The sequence below is a fragment of the Myripristis murdjan genome, chromosome 23, assembly GCF_902150065.1.
Source record: "Myripristis murdjan chromosome 23, fMyrMur1.1, whole genome shotgun sequence".
Lineage (NCBI taxonomy): Eukaryota > Metazoa > Chordata > Actinopteri > Holocentriformes > Holocentridae > Myripristis > Myripristis murdjan.
This window is the reverse complement of record NC_044002.1, coordinates 11,985,934-12,003,386: the sequence shown is the minus strand read 5'-3', so window position 1 is coordinate 12,003,386 and position 17,453 is coordinate 11,985,934. Positions and strand designations below refer to the sequence as shown.

The following is a 17,453-nucleotide window of genomic DNA, read 5'->3' as shown; positions in this document are numbered from 1 at the left end:
TAATGTATTTTAGTTCAAGTTACTTTATCATTGCGCTAAATGATTTGGAAAGTCTGGAGGTCTTCTGGTGCACTCCAGTGCCGGTGGGACGCTGGCTGTGAAACAGTATTGCGTTAATGTGCTGTTCTGTCAGGAAAACAAACCCAAAAGACAAATGATATCAAAAAAGATGATGTGGTTGCTGCATCTTTCTTCAGACCGACACTTGAGTGCACTAGAAGACCTGTGGACTTCAGATCAGTGTTTTCAGCAATAAAGAAACTGACAAAACGTCATTTGGGCATTATGCTCACTGCTGTGATTTATTATTTAAGCACGTATCAGGCAACCAGTCCAACCAGCGGCGCATCACTCTGTTGTGTTGTTTGATTGGCTGCAACTCAATGCATATTTTTCATTTGTTTCTTTAGGTTTGAAGAATCACTCCCACAGTCAGCTTTGTGAGAAATAAATACTGCATATAGGATACGAATGCTGACTGGTTTGCTCTCATGCAGTTAATAATATGAATTCTCACACTGATTAGCATTCCTTGCATTTTGTTAGATTTGGCTGCTCACTCAGACCTCCAGATTTTTCTCACTGTTATTTTTTTATTTTTTTTTTTTTTTGTCAGCAGCACAGTGTGCAGTATATTTATTGTCATGTTGATGGAAGCAGACCTCAAGGGTTTCTGAAATTATGGGTCAGGAACCAAGAATGAGTCACAGACCTGTTTCTGGTGGGTCCCGCATGTCTGGAGTGTGTTTTAATGAGCCCGGGTCCCAGGGTGAGTGATTAAATTTGATGTATTTGGGTCCCAGGCTGAATTAGCTGAATGGTCTTGTGACCAGCGATGTTAAAGGGTCAACCCTTAATCCAAACATAAACAACAAAGTAGCTCCACCACAGAAAGCCATGAAAGCGCTATTTTTTCTCTCCAGAGCTGTTTCTGAAATTGCGGGTTAAGCCCCCAGATGGGTGGCAGGCCCTTTTCTAGTGGGGCCACACACAACAAGATTGCTCATATGATTTTTTTTACTTTTTCTTTTTCTTTTTTCTTTTTTTATGTTGTAAGTGCAATGTCAGTGTTCTTTTTCTTATTTGAACTGAAACTTTGCATCATCATTCATGTGTTGAGTGAGTTTTCACCTCTCTGGAAACTCCGCTGTGTCGATGCAAAGAGGAAAATAAGAAAATAAACATTCTTGTCTTCATTCCTGAGAAACTGCAGATCTGTGCTTTTTCAACTCAACAACAGAGTGATGTTTGCCAGAGTCCCATATTGACTTGATAAATTTACTCAATTTTGCTCCCAGCTGAAAAAGTTTAAGCCTCGGCCTTGCTGTGGGGTTTGTGGCGAAAGATGCTCAAAAGCCGATCCTCAGTATGAACACAAATAAAAAGCGAGCCCTGCCGCAGCAAACCATAACAACTGGTGATTTATTTTTCGCGTCTCGAACACACACTCGCAGAGCCTCCATGTATTTATATCTGTGATGGCGTTCACCGAAACATCTGGGATCAGGATTGGAAGCTGCGGTGATGTGTATGTTTGTGTCCTTGAGCCGCTGGAGGACTGACGGCACTAAGTCTTTTAATGACAGGGACCAAGGCGGGGAAGTGGAGGAGGGCGAAAAACAGCTGCACTCACATTCCCCACCTATTTATCTGTGACATGACTTCAACCACTTTATTTTCAGCTGACATGATGTAATGTCAGATTATCACAGCAAGGTCCCATGAAGGCAAAAAGAAGCTTTATTTAATGCCTCTCAGAATATATACCTGATTTGTGTTTATATTAGCGCATGGTTGTTTGCCTTCTGCTGATCATAGATTAGTATATCAACCTTTTTTTTTATTTATTTATCACCACATCGCTGGAGTGACATGGAAAAAAATCTGAAAGGAAAATTCCACCTTAAATCACATCAGCACAGTTTAAACTCTGGGAATGGTGACTTGCATTGTTTTTCTGGTGCTGTTTTGTTGTTTTAGGGTGTAATTCTGTTTTTTTTTTCCCCTTGGTAAACTGGAAAAGCGTGATGCAGCTACAATGGAGCTCACTGGGAGAAAGAAATGAGCTCTTACTCTTCTGTACAAATAAGCTCTCACTCTTTTTTTTTTTTTTTTTTTTTTTTTTTTTTTGGTTGACACTGAAACCTGACAGCCAAAGCTTGCTGTTGCAGATGGTTGAATATTTTTTCCTATTAAATGACACTGTAGCTGTGCCGTGCCAGTGTCACTCTTAAGAGATGGCTAGAATGGCAAAAACATAGGATCAAACAACAAAACAGCACCAGAAACGCAATGTGAATTTGTATAAATAGCTTTGTAAATGTGTTTTAGGCTGGAATTGTATTTAAGAACACATTAAGTGAAAGCTCACAGCTGAAACAGAGGAGAACTGTTCACCTTAGTGGGATATAATTTAGCTACACTCATTACTACATGTATTAGACATAATACAACTACACTAAGCAGAATGAAACTAAAGTCAGTCTAAACAGAGCAAACCTGAACGCAGCATACGTTACAGAAGGTTGGGGTCTGTGGTTGATTGCCACAGAGTCAGGAAGGATGGAGGGAAGGAGGGGAGGAATGAAGAAATTAAGAAATTAAGGAAAAAAAGAAGGAAGGAAGGAAGGGAGAAAGTGCAGGAACAAGAGCAGGCAGAGGGAAGAGAAGGAGGCGGGGGCAGATGACAGCAGTGGCAGTTAGTAAGTGTATTGATGAAAACCAGACCTCCGCTATCCTTCACATTCTCTCTCTGCACTCTCCACTCTCTCTCCCTTTGTATGTCTCTCTCTCTCTCTTTCTCCCTCTCTCTCTCTCCCTCTCTCTCGCTTAGGCCAGAAATAATGAGGTCACTCCCCTCTCAAGGACCGTTCCAAATAAAACCCCTCTCCCTCTCTCCCTCTCTCCCTCTCTTACTTTCTTTATCTCTCTCACTCTCTCTACATCCTGTCTTCCACGCGACAGGCCTGCTCCTCGCCGAACCCATATTAGGGCATCCACTGTTTCTCTCCCTCTCCCAATCTCTCTCTCTCTCTCTCTCTCACACACACACACACACACACACACACACACACACAAAGGGTTCCTGAGTGGGCCAATATGTTTCACTGTTTATGATGAGGCAAACTTAACCACTTTGATCTCTCTTTGTATACACTGCCTGTGTGTGTGTGTGTGTGTGTGTGTGTGTGTGTGTGTGTGTGTGTGTGTGTGCGCGCACGCACATCTCCATGAAGTTTATGTAAGTGCCTGTTTGCTTATTTCGTCTGTTTCTTCTCATGAAAGTGATACTACTTGTGACCTTTTCTCATGAGAGGCCTTATCTCTTTGTCATACCATTGCTGTAAATAAGAATTAATAATGCAATATTTAATCAATCCCAGAAGGCAACTCTCTTTTCTGTTGTTCCCCTCACAGAGGTCAGAGGTCACAGAGTCACAGAGCCATAACTTTAGAGCTGGAAAAGTTTGTTACATGTTGTTTTGAAAGACATTTACACACCAGTGGGGTGCAAAGTAAGGCTGCAACTAATGATTGCTTTCATTGCCTTGTAATCTTTTGATGGGTTCTGTTGTTGTTGTTGTTGCTGTTTTATTAATCCACTAATCATTTAGGATTGTCACATCAAGTGTCAAGGGTAAAAAAAACAATGACAAATGCTCAAAGTGAAGTCTTCAGATTGCTTCCCTAGTCTGACCAGCAGCCAACAAAACCCAAAGTGCTCATTTAATAACAATAATGACTGGAACAGAAAGACAGTCTTAGCATCTTAGTGATCTCAGTGAAGCTGGAATCCAACAGTCTTTTGGATTTTTACTTAATAAATGATTAAATTAATCATTTTTTAAAAGAACTCTAATTATGGAATTTCCTTTAGATTGACTAATCAATTAAGCGACTAATCATTTCAACCAGGAAGAAGTTCAGCATCTCACTAAAGGGCACTTTGGCAGCCATGGGGATAGAACCTGCGACCTTTGTATGTCCTGCCATGTTCAGGTGTACAGGCTGTACTGGATTCAGGTCTGCGTGTTCCTTAACCGTCCTCTCAGACCGTTTGAGATCATCATCCTGATGACCATCTTCGCCAACTGTGTGGCCTTAGCCGTCTACATCCCCTTCCCCGAGGATGACTCCAATGCCACCAACTCAAACCTGGTGAGTACAACCAACCTCCAAAAAAAAAACCAAAAAAAAAACCGCTTGAATCCACTCGCACATCGTTTGGTTGATGACATGGTGGTTTAGATACCTGGTCGGCTGGTTTTATTTCCAGTCCCTGCTTGTGCATCCTGCTGTTGAGCGACTGTTTTGCTGATTTTTTTTTTTGCTGTGGTTTGACACCGGAGTATCAGGGTGCGTGATGCTGTGTAAAGAGGGAAAGAATGAGGAAATAAGGAGGTGAGGAAAGGAGGCAGAGACTAAGCAAGGAAGGTGAGAAAGGAAAACCACGGAGGGACTCAAGGAAGGAGGATCAAAGGAAAGAAAGAGAGAAGACAAGGAAACAGGGATGACAAGAAGCATTCACATATTTCACACTTTTCCTTGCATCAGTTATCTGGATACGGCAGAGTTGTTGATTGTGATGCTGCACATTGAGGACTGAGGAAAATGGAGTTTGAGTTATTTTGACTGAGGAGACTTGAATTATTTCAAATGAAGGAATATGAGCTGATTTAATCAAATGGAAAAAAAAATATTTATATATATATATATATCTTTCCCTGTGGGCAACTGCAATTATTTTATCCAAAATAGTTGTTTTGATTGAGGAATTGTGAGCTGTTTTGGTAAAAGGAATCAAATTGATATGTTTTGATTGGAGAAAGACATTGATTATATGGTCGCTCAAATGTCATCCAGTCTAATGTGAAGTGCTGAATGTAGGGTAATTCAGTGAGTCAAAGGAAAACAAAAGCATCTTGCAAAATAAAGAAGTTTGCTGCTTTCCTGTGCCAAAGCTCTTATCACATTACCTGGCCGCTCACCAAGGTGTGTGTGTGTGTGTCTGTGTGTCTGTGTGCATGTGTGTGTGTGTGTGAGCTTGCTGATGTCTCCTCGTGGACACTAATCCCTCAGAGGGCAGATAACACCTGTCTGTCACTCCTCTTTTCTTTCTTTCTTTATTCTTTCTTTCTTTCTTTCTTTCTTTCTTTCTTTCTTTCTTTCTTTCTTTCTTTCTTTCTTTCTTCCTTCCTTCCTTCCTTCATGGTGGATGTGACATATTTTCTTTGTCAAATTTGTGTGGGTTTGGGAGCTGCTGCGTGCCATGTGATTGGTCAGCTGCTTGTATTTAGATGTTAATTGCACTCATAAGGACTTTTCTTTCTTTTTTGCACACCAGTTGATTTCAATGCTGTTTTAGAGAATTTCATTCATTTTGGGAAATGTTACTGCTGCGATTGTCGGGATGACATGTCGTTTCAAGGGCGAAAACCCTGTGTAACCTTTACATCAGCTTCCCAAACCAAGGAGAGACACTTTTCCTGCATCTCAGATTTTTGCAGTCTGTCTGTAAGGAAGTGTTTGTGCTGTTCGGTGAAATGCTATCTGCCGCATTCTATTTAAAACACAGCATGTCATTAGATCTCAGTGTGCAGAAAATATCAAGTTTGCACACTTGCCCTCTGTTTTTCCCTCCCTCCATCCACTCCAATCCATCCTCTTCCATCTCCATCTCCTCCATCGTCAACCTCTCATTAGCGAGAGATGGAAGATGGAGGGTCTGAGAGAGAGAGAGAGAGAGAGGGTGAGTGAGCGAGCGACAGATCAAGGGGAAGAGGGTGGGAGGTGGGACAGACATACAGAGATGTAGAGAGGCAGATGCAAAGAAAGTCATATGTCTATACCACGTCCTTCATTTCTGTGAGGAGAATTTCAATGCCACTCTATTTCCATCTGATGTATGTGTGTTGTAGCATGTCGGCATGCACAGGCACAAGCGCACACACACACACACACACACGCCACAGCTGTGTTCAATTAGTTTTATAACAACCTGACAGACAGGAAGCAGTGTACAGAGGGATCAGAGGCTTAAATATATGTTTGAACTGTGTGTGTGTGTGCATTTGTGCATATTTGTTTTCTTGTGTCATTGTCAAGTACACAAGGTGAAGCATACACAGATATTGATGATTATAGCGAAGACGGGGGACACATTTCACGGATTTTAGACCAATAGGCATACATAAAAAAAATCCAACTAATGATATCATCCAGGAATAATCCCCCCGATGTCCTTCCCATCTTATAGAACCTTGGACTTCTCAGTTTTGAAAGTAAAATATTTGCTGGAAAGTGCCTGAAATGATTCCCTTTGAGAATTTGTCACCAGTAAAGATTATATGCCAAGTATTTGGGGATCATTGCCCTTTTCTGTCCATGTTTGCTCTTGTCCAACCTGACCACTTTTAAACACTCACTGCTTACATTATATCCTGCCCCGATATCCTTTTTCAACCCTGTGTTGTATTACAGAAACTGAACTCCATCAAAAATCGCTGTTTCCTTGTAATTTAAAGTGTGTGAGTCCTTTCACACTCCGCTCAGCCATACAGTGTATTTTCCCAGTTTAATGTAAATACTACTGAGTGCCACATTTTTCACACATATGTATCACGGCGCTCATGCATAATGTACAGCTGCCTCGTTATCCAAATGAATACTCACGTCTGGAAATAATGCATTGAAGTGACACTCCCAAATCACAAATCACAGGGAATTTATATTGTGTTTGCCGTATGCAATCACTTCCACAATTGACCTTCTTCAGCGCATTCTTTTAATTAATGTCATTGTCTTTGCAAGACGATAATTAAACCCAAGACTTGTAGAATCCACATTGCATCCCGCTGATGGATTTGCCAGACTCTCCATTGAGATTCTTCAGCGTATTCGCATTTACATTTTTTTTTTTTTTTTTTTTTTTTTTTTAACATTTTAGTCGTTTTAGCTGATGGTTTCACCCAGAATGGCTTGCAGTGATTGATTGGGCAGAGGTTCAGTGTTTTGCTCGGTGTTTTATGTGCTTACACAACAGATGACTGTACTGGGCCTCTTGCCTGTTGGGTAGATTGACCCTGTGGCCTTACTGTCGTAGTGTTTCGGGGCTATTTTAATTCATCTCATCTCCCGCTGTTTTATTTCTGCATTTCACAATTTTTGTGCCATGTTCCTAATTGTTGCGATTTGTTGTAATTTGGTCTCTTTTTTTTTCCTTTTGGGGTGAGAAAGTTTAATAAGCCCCTTGGGGTTTTCTTGTCTCACCTGCACAGTTTGTGCCTCTTCTCTTATTTTTCCTTTTTTCTTCATTTGTCAGTAAACTAAAGTAGGCCAGGGGCTCACAGCAAGATTCGTCTCATTGTAAAATAAAACAAATGCTGCTGTGGCATGACTAATTTAGTTTTTGTGTTCTGATGGCCATATTACAGTTCATTCACATCAGACATGAGTGTCCTGATAATGTACACCTCACCTCGTGTGTTACCGAGCCTGTGTGAGCGCTAGAATCAACATGGCATCCCCTTGCTAGATTTGCTGAAGTCTCTCTTATGTAATACCAGAGATCTGTGGTATTGCTTCCATTACAGGGTTTCTATTTCGGTCTCTATCCCATAATATTCTGCTCTGTCTCCTTGACGACATGCCCAGTAATAGCAGCAGCAGAGGTTGTCATGGATATGGTAACCGTAGTGATTCTCCTCGTCTGTCCTTGGTTACAGAGGAAGGAAGGGTAGGAACCAAAGTGCAAGGAAGGGGGTTTCTGTCAGGAGGACAGTGAGTGTTGCACTCTGGTCAGTTCAGCACATGGACAGAAAGTTAGTTTAAACTGTAATGAGCTGATCAGGATCACAATATTCATTTTAAAGTCCCTAAAAGTTATATGGTTTTCAACAGCAGTGATAGTTGAATACAAATTAACCATGGCTGTTAACGGCGTTGTTCATTCTCTTTTTTTTTTTTTATTTCTCTCCCTCTCTCTTTTATCTTTTTCTCCTTCTCCCCCACTTTTCTTCCCCTTCTATGTTTCTTCTCTACTTCTTCTCTTCCTCTTTCTCCCTCCTAGGTTTCCTCGTCATCATCCCTCTTTTTCCTTTTGCTCCCCACCTTCACCCCTCCCCATCCCATCTAATCAGATCAATATGGATGCAGTCTGATTGACATAATAATTGTCATAACCAGCCACTTAGTTTATCAATACACCTGATTAGACACAGATTAATGGAGAGATATACACTTACACACATGGCCGCACACACACACACACACACACACACACACACACACACACACACACACACACCAGACACTAGGGCCCCAAGCAATAATGAGCCTTAATAGAATTGTTAGTGATTGAAGCCTGAGAGGATGGCTGTGTGTGACTGTGTGTGTGTGTGTATTGTGTGTGATTGTAGGTCTCTGTGTGTGTGTGTGTGTGTGTGTGTTACTTACTTGCAAGTGTGTGTGTATGCAAATATATGCACAGTGTCTTATACAGAAAGCATTTTTGATAGTGAACATGTAAGTGTTTACATATGTTCACAGTCGTGTTGGCATTCATTTGTGTGTGATGAGGTGTGTGTATCAGTGGTAGGTGACAGGGTGTTCAGTGTTAGATGAATTAGCCCACTAGCACCTTAGTAGGCGTGTGGAGCGACGTGAAACGAGCGCCTCCTCACTCAATGAATCACCTTTTAGAAGGTAATGGACCCCATCGCGACACACACACACACACACACACACACACACACACACACACACACACACACACACACACACACACCTGCACATGCACATACCTCTGTCCCTCTGTCCCCCTCTCTCTTTCTCTCTCACCCCTTTATGTGCTCATCTCTCCTTTTCGATGGCGATGAGTTAAAGGAATAGTTCACTCAAAACACAAAAAAGGGTTAGGGCTACATCTTCCCATGCACCCCTAGTGCAGTCAATCCATCCAGAATGTATCTGTGTGATTTGGCAAGGTTTCCAGTCTGCCATGATCTTCCCTGTATCCCCTCATCGCACTACAATGTGCCTGGGTGGGTATTTTTTGTGGAGTGCGAACCAAAAAACACCGGCAAACTGTATCTCTCTGTCTCCAAGGAGTGTGAATTCAGGACAGATAAATGCAGTTTGCTGGTGTTCTTCGGCAGGAAATAGTTCCTAATCAATCACTTTGACCCCAAGGGCTGTGGAATATACCAAGTATCTGTATCATTGTTTTTGGAAAAGAGCTGTTGCCGTTGAATTTTTCATGTGCATTTTTTTTTTAAGCTCCACAAAAGAATCCAGCCCAATTGGAGGGAAGCGAAGTGGAAACCTCAAAAAATAACACAGACACTATCAGGATGGACACGTTGCATGAGGCCTGAGTGGGTAAAAAATAACCTCAACCTTTTTTGTGTTTGGGGCTGTTCCATTCACTCTGTCACCTTGTAAGAAAGTCTTGTCTTTTATTAAGAATAGACAATGCTTTGCTTTCTAGCGTCTCGCCTTGTCTTGGTCCACATATACATCACCTCCGAATTTTCCCTTTGATATACTCTCTATCCCAAACTGTCGTTCGTCCTGCTTCTGTCTCTTTTCCTTTGTCTCCCTCTCTCTCTCACTGTCCCCATCATTTCTGCCTTGTAGGATCAAGTCAACATGCGGTCCTGTGGGTCTTGCTGCTGGTTGCTAGGAGCTTCTATTTATAGATGGAGAGGAACGATCAGCGTCTATCTGTACATTCACGTATCTAAACAATGTGGGTCTGCATCTCCTTGTGCTGCTGGTGGCGTGTGTGTGTGTGTGTGTGTGTGAATAGACACAGAGGACTGCAGCCTCCCTATGCGCATCCAGAGATGTAGTAGGTGTGTGTGAGTCTGTGTGGTTGCATGAATAGCTACAGAGGAATTTAATGCATTTATTGGTACGTTCGCTCTAGCCAACATGAATGCTGGTGTGTATGTGTATGTGTGTGTTTCTATTTCTGCGTCCATGTGCATACGCAGGCTGCAAATATGCGGAGCACTCTATATGCTTCACTCTTTAATCAGGTCTCATATTTAAAAAGTAGGCTCTATCACACAGAGAGAGCCGATGTAGAGAAATTACAATTTCTTTCAGGCTTTCTGCAGTACAGCAAGTTCTAACTGCGCCATAGCCTGGGGAGTAATTATTTCGAAATTTTTAACTCTGTTCCATTTTTCGGCTCCCAGATGAAACAAGGAATACCCGAGCTACCATTTGTACAAGAGGCATGGGTGCTTTCTAACTCTGAGGTTGCTGCAGACCATAGTTTGCCGTCTTTTTCATTGTTTAGCTATTTGGGAGCCATTTGTGTTGATTCCTCGCTGCTAGAGGGCTCTAGTGCTTCTGAAAATGAACCTTGAACATGAAAACACCTGCCGAAATCTGCATGCCAGCATCTGTGTTGTCTTTCCGTCTGAATAGTGGCGTCATTGTACCAAAAAAAGCCCCCCTTCCTCCTCTCTCTCTCTCTCTCTCTCGCATACTCCCTCTCTCCCTCTGTCTCTTTATTTTCTCTTTCTCTAATTCTCCCTTTCATCTAACTGTCATGGGAATTTTGCACAAACTTTTAAAATGTCACAAAAATGTGAATTAGGTGCTTTTCCATCAGCCGGATTGAAGTGAACAAATAGGCTTTCTGAATGTCAGAACAAAACATCCATGAGGAAAACGGGAAGGTCTTTCAAGAATTGATTAGTGTTGGGCAAGTTGTCATTGTTTGGGTAATATTTCATGCTTTCATCCGAAGACGGAGACAAAGAAATGCACTCAGCAATATGCTAATTGCCATGCAGCCATGATGGAGACTTAATACATGGGTGAGAAAGGAAGTGTGACATTTCTGCGAGGATGTGTGCGGATATTTAACAACATCCAAAGCAGCGTTTGAGCTAAGACACTTAACCACTTGTTGGACTGATTATGCCAGGCCTGCATCATTATGCATTTCCATTACAGCTTGCCATATAATTTCTTCATCGACTACATCATTTTCCAACCGAGTGTAAAAATGCTCTTACAATACTGGGGAATGTCTTAAATCAAATTTATAACGATTCCATTCAACTCCTCTGAGTCAACATATTTTTAATATGCATAAAAAAAATACTTGCACGGAATCCCAGTTATTGTCACTCTCTCTCTCCCCGTTTTTCTCTCTCCCCTCGCTGGAATTACTTCACCGGCACGGCTGTTAAACAGAAACAATATCGCCAAAGCGTGACATTCCATAAACTGCTTTGGCGATATCATTGTGTAATTGTTTTTGAATTGAAAAAGCCGTAATAGCCAAGAATATGTGTGTTTCTCGCTGCCTCAGCCCTGTCTCCTCTACCTCCCTGCCCCCTCCCCCCTCTCCTGTCCTCTTCTCTCCTCCGCCCCTAATAAAAGTGAATGATAAAGACTCTAAATGATGGCAGCTGTGGCACCACATTCATTACAACGCCATTTCCTCTTCCCTCTCTCTCTCCTCCTCCTCTTCCTTCTCCCTTGCTTTTTAATAGTCCCATTCTGGTGATAAAGATAGGGAGATTTCCACACACAAACCCCCTGACCTCCCCCCCTCTCTCTGTGTGTGTGTTTTAGGCGGTATCTCTCTCCCTCCTTCTCTCTATCTCTTGCTTACTTTTTAAAAAGAAGAAAAGACCAGGGCTGTGTATGTGTGTGTGTGTGTATGTGTGTGTGTCTTCCAGTCAACAATGAAAACAGCATACCAGTATTTTTAGGGCTTTGTGAGAACGCTGTCCCAAGCATGTATCCCATGCCGCCCCAGCTGCTCCCTGGCAAGCGTCCCATCTTACAAACCCCCTGTTTCCTCCAAAATGAAATACCACACCATTGTGACTTTTAAGCTGTGTATTTTTATGTATATGTACCCAAGGGAGGCGACACACAAGGTGCACACATGTATATGTGTGTGCATTTGTGTGACGCTCCATTTCCACTCCGTGTTTGAGAGCAAATGAGCTCAGGTTAAATTAAATTAAATGAGGCAAAAATTGAATTCCCCTGACATTGAAGCTCGAAAGACAAGTTAACCAGCTCTACTGGGAGTACAATGGTGTAAGCCAAGGAGGCATTATGCACATCAGCTGTTAGGGAGACGGACTAGTAATACCTGAGTGAAGGGTTGATTTCATTTGTATGATGCTCCAGATGTGACTGCAGGAGATGAGAGAGGGATAGAGAGAGGGAGAGAGAGAAGCAAGAGAGGCAGCAGAGAGGTAGAGCGAGATATTTTTACTGAGCTAAAAGTGTCCACCTCTGCCTCACATCGACCCACATTACAGCTCCCACAGAGCACACACTGAGAGAGAGAGAGAAAGAGATAGAGAGAGAGAAAGTAATGTCTCTGTCCATCACTAAAACTCAAAGTTCTCAGTCCCACCCGACCACAGGGAGAGATGCCACTCTCAGTCTCCTCATAAAGGGATGGGCCGGGACATTAAAGGTGCTGCATGTACCACTTTAACATCAATAAATCATGACCGCATTAATTTTGAGACTTTAATATCATTACTGTAAGCACACAGGACCATCTCGTACAAGGCCGAGAGCCTCCGCTGGTCTCTACGCTGCATATTACATTGTGTTCCCCCATACGTTGGATTGTACAGGACATCTGCTGACATCTGCTTTACAGCACAAAACACGCTTACTTCTTGCAAAGCGGATAAGTTTTCATCTTCAGTTTCTTGCACAAATAGACAGAGGAGGAAGTAAACGTCAGGTGAAACAAACATGTTTATTTTCTGTATGTCCTCCACCAGTAAATCCACATAGAAAACTGAAGAAACCACATTGTTTAAAAAAAAAAAAATGCCACATACAGCAACTTGTGCCAATTACTTTGCTCTGGTTAGTCTGCATTTGGGCCAAAAAGTCCCCGCTCTTCACTTTATTCTGTTCTCTGCTATTGTATTCTATGTTTTTCTGTGATAGGCCTGCTCTTTGTTTGAGAGACAGCCCCCGTTTTTTCCTTTTCTCCTCCTCAGTCAGTCCATTCTGTTCACATCTGCGATCTTTTACGCGTGAACATCACGTGTGGATCACATTGCTCTCGTACAGACACAGGTGTTTCTTTTGGTTGTGTGTGTGTGTGCATGTGTGTGTGTGTGTGTGTGTGTGTGCATGAGAGAGAGAGAGAGAGAGAAAGAGAGAGAGAGAGAGACGAGGTGAGGTCAATAGATTCAGGGCAGAGAATATGAAAACCTCACAGTTCTGTCTTTGTTGTTCTTCAGGTTCCATATATAGATCGTCCACAGTGCAGAGTATTTGTGCAAAAGTACTGTACACACTGTACTACTCTCTCTCTCTCTCTCTCTCTCTCTCTCTCTCTCTCTCTCTCCCTCTCCCTCAGTCTAACACACTTCACCACTTCCTCACTAGCACTCCTGCCATGGTAACGATGGTGACACAGGCCTCTGAGCACATTGTGAGCTAACATGTGTAATGTGTGTGTATGTGTGTGTGTGTGTGCATGTGTGTGTGTGTGTATCCGTCTGTCTCTACCCCTGCAGACTAATATCTGACCAGCCATAACAGCCTGCAGCGACGTCACTAGGGGAGTAAAAGCAAAGTGCACGCCCACTGCGCTCTGTCTGCTGAGCTTCACACAAAACCTGACTTAGATTCACACACGAGTGTTGGAAGATAAAAACGACTCAGGTGCACACAACCACATTCATACGCAATCCTGTGATATGAGACTAGATACCATCTGGGATTTTGGATGGTGGAGTATTGGTATAAGGCATAAGTGCTGTCTCCTCCTGGTTTTAAAGGCTGTACTACAATAGAGGGGTGCAATTTTCTAAACTTAACTCTAACAGCTCTCTAGATCTATTGATTGTCTCCACCTGTTGGGGCTTCATGTCTCATGTGCATCACACAGAGGTACTTTATTGATCAAGATGTTTGAATCCATATTGTCCAAATCGCCCAGCCCTATGGGTCACATTTGGTTCTTAGACATTGATAGAACATTGTGTATCACAGTTTTGTTTTTTTCATGGATGCAGGTTATTTTACTCCTCCACTCCTCCTCTGACTTGCTGTTAAAAAAAAAAACAAAAAACATAGAAGCAGTGTATCAGAGTCTTTCCGGTGACATTCCTGCAGCCTGTTGTTGTGTGGATTTGAACTGACGGCTTCCTGGTCACACTCCTGCTTATCTATCCCTTCTGGAAGGCCTCAGAACAAAAAGAGGATAAGTCAAATGAGTGAAATCCATGCCACTGCAGACTGCAGAAGCTTTAGCTCACTTGATATTGAGTTAATACTTAATGATGTGATGCAGCGTGCACTGCTTCTGTCACAGAGAACATAGCAGTCATTTTGGTGTGGTATTCACTGACATTTAGCCATCTGGTCTGAGATCTGGCCACCACATACACACACACACACACACACACACAAACACACACACACACACACACACACACACACACATACACACACACACAAGGTGATGGTGCACATAGATGGACACACTCAGGGTTGAAACTCTGGTTGTTGGCAAGGTGTGTCCCTATGGTCTAGGGAATCTGGTGTGTGTGTGTGTGTGTGTGTGTGTGTGTGTGCGCGCGCACGCGCGTGTGTGTGTGTTGCCTGCATCATCAAAGGGCCGGTTCCCATAGAAACAGATGTTTCCGTTTTCTTCCTTGGTGGCTACATGTGACTGGCTCACTGTGTGTGTGTGTGTTTGTGTGTGTGTATTGACATCCTGCCATGCTGTTCTTTTGCCTAATTGACCAAAGACACAGAAGCACATGCTGACTTTGAATTATGTCGTGCGTGTATGTGTACACGTGCATGAAATCTCATTGTCATAGTTACATACAGTATGTGACACTAACATTAACATTAAGCACATTGCAAAACAACGATGTTCACTGAATTTGTAAAACATCCATTTGCTCTTTACTTAAAGTTCGCTGATGAGGTGAATCCAGGTGAAAGCCATTATCCCTTATTGATTTACCTCATTAAACCTATAGTCATCACTAAATAGGAGACAAGGGGAGCAGACAAGTTAGAGAAGGGTTTTAAAGCTTTGAAGCAACTGAGATGTAGATTGTGCAGGAGGAGCTGAAACTCAATATCAGGAAGATGTCCCTAATATTTTGTACATTCAGCATGTAGCCTCACCTCAAATGTAATCAGCAGCTCCTGTATTGAGCCACAGTTTGTCCTTGCGATGACTCATCTACAGTGTAATAATGATTTCACATCAAGAGATGAATATCTTTTAGCTCTTGATTCTGGTGGGATGGTGGGAGGGAGGCTGGTCATGTTTAATAAGGAGGACGGTGGCCTTGTTCTTAATTGTTTTCACACATATCTACTCCTCAAAATCTGTTTCTCACTGGATCCACACTGAAAGAAATATGTCATCCTCTGACAGATATCAGAGGCAGACACGTCTTTGAAAGCCCTACTAGCAACTTTTGTGAGCATCAATTACTGATAATCTGTTAGTTTGCCCTCCAGTGGGATCACAGCGGCAGACATCATGTTTCCTTTATTGGCTCTGTCTTTAACAAACAAGAGAATATGGAGAATAACATTTGAACAATTTGACAGTGATTACAACAGAATGCAATGCAAGTCTCCAAAATATGTATACTGCACAGTTTACAAAGGATTTATTTTCAATAACAGTGTTGGGTGGAAATTCATGAGCTGCATATCGTTACTTTTTTCAGCAACACGTCCCTTACTGCAGGACGTACCTTACAGTCTTTCTCTTCTCTCCTTTATTGTTTTCCCTCAAATTCCTGTTATCATAATGTACGTAGCTACAAAGAAAAACTGAGGTGAACTGAGGTGAGAATTCCGGTTATTTTGAACATATCGTTTTATTTTTACAGCTTTAGACAGTTTGCCAGGTGAGCTGTGCGGTTTGACTGATTCCCGGCTGTTCCTTTGCGGTCTGCGCTCAATAATTCTGACTTCTGGCATTTGCAAGCTTTGATATGATCAGGAGCTCTACTGTGTTCAGTGAAGCTGATTAATTTAAGATGTATGCCCATCATTTCACATAGCAGTTGCTCAGTTTTGGAGCGATGCTTACAATGAAATAACAGTTAGCATTGGATTACTGGACTACATAAAACCAGGTTAATACTATTGATTAGGTTATATCTTAGCTTTTTCATTAGTTGGGCAATTTTAATAATAATAATAATAATAATAATAAGACATTTTATTTGTTATGGCGCCTTTCATGGCACTCAAGGTCACCTTACAGTAAAAACAAATACGAGATACAGCATCAAAAGTAACAAACACAGCATAAAAACATCACGGAAAATACAGCATAAAAAACATCATAGAAAAATACAATGCAACCAGTAATGTAACTCCTTACTTTTCCAACTTAAGTAATTAGTAATGAGTAAACTGGGTAATAAGTAATGAGTGATATATATAACTTGCCCAAAACTGTTCAGTAACTTGTGAACACTTGCCTAACAGCATAACATGGCGTAAGAGCCTATGCATTATATAGCAGATGTTGCGTAAGTCCTAATATAAGAAGTGCAAAGAAGGGAAGAAAGCTTTTACAGCGTTAGGGAAGGCTGTGATTGTCTAGTTTACTCAAGCTTAATGTGGCACAGCCCAGCCCAGGCCAAGTTAACACCGCATGACTAACATGGCAGCTAGGTGGAGAACAGCGTGTACCCTCCATACACGAGCGGGGCAAACGGGTATAGCATGGTGTGATTGAGTGTGTACATGATTGAGTGTGTGTGTGTGTCCATTCACCCATACAGCTGACATTAAGTTGTGTTGTAGTTTTTGTGTCAGTTACAGTAGCTGGATCATTGATCACCTATTGTGTCTTTCTCTCTGTCTCTCTCTCATTACCTTTTTCTTCTCCTGTCCTCCTGCTTTATAGGACAAGTATCAGGTGGTCTAGGGAATCTGGTGTGTGTGTGTGTGTGTGTGTGTGTGTGTGTGACAGCAACGTCCCTCTGCTACACCCCTACCCTCCCCCCCGCACATCCAACCCCCTCTCACACCTCCCACCCCCCACCCTCCTGCTCCTGGGAGGTGACCCAGTTTCCCATGATCCAATGCGGCTGCTTCTGCTGCGTCGTTGCCGTAGCGATATTGTGAGGTCCTTTAATGCCGCCTGTTACTGCGCCATGAATAATGGATAGAGAGGGTGACAGAGTATTAGACAGAGAGGAAGAGGGATGGATGAGTGGAAAAGAGGAAGAGAGAGAGAGAGAGAGAGAGAGGGATGGAGAGGTGAGGAAAGAGAGAGAGAAAGATGGAGGGAGGGATGGGAGAGAGCAGGCTCTTTAGAGGGAGAGAGAGATTGGGGAAGAACGGATAAAGGGAGCGAGTGTGACAGAGTGTTATAGAAATGGAGAAAGAGAGTGCTGAGGAAAGAGGGAAAGAAGAGACAGAATAAAGATGGGAGAGGGATG

General features: G+C 42.4%; 1 protein-coding gene across 1 annotated transcript in view; it reads left to right on the top strand.

The window, feature by feature from the left end:
* cacna1c (calcium channel, voltage-dependent, L type, alpha 1C subunit) overlaps nucleotides 1-17,453 on the top strand; it is a 239,468-nt gene that overhangs the window by 80,140 nt on the left and 141,875 nt on the right. The window contains exon 3 of the mRNA XM_030046392.1: nucleotides 4,053-4,158. Within this exon, the coding sequence (XP_029902252.1) occupies nucleotides 4,053-4,158 (106 nt within the window). The remainder of the gene's footprint in view (nucleotides 1-4,052; nucleotides 4,159-17,453) is intronic.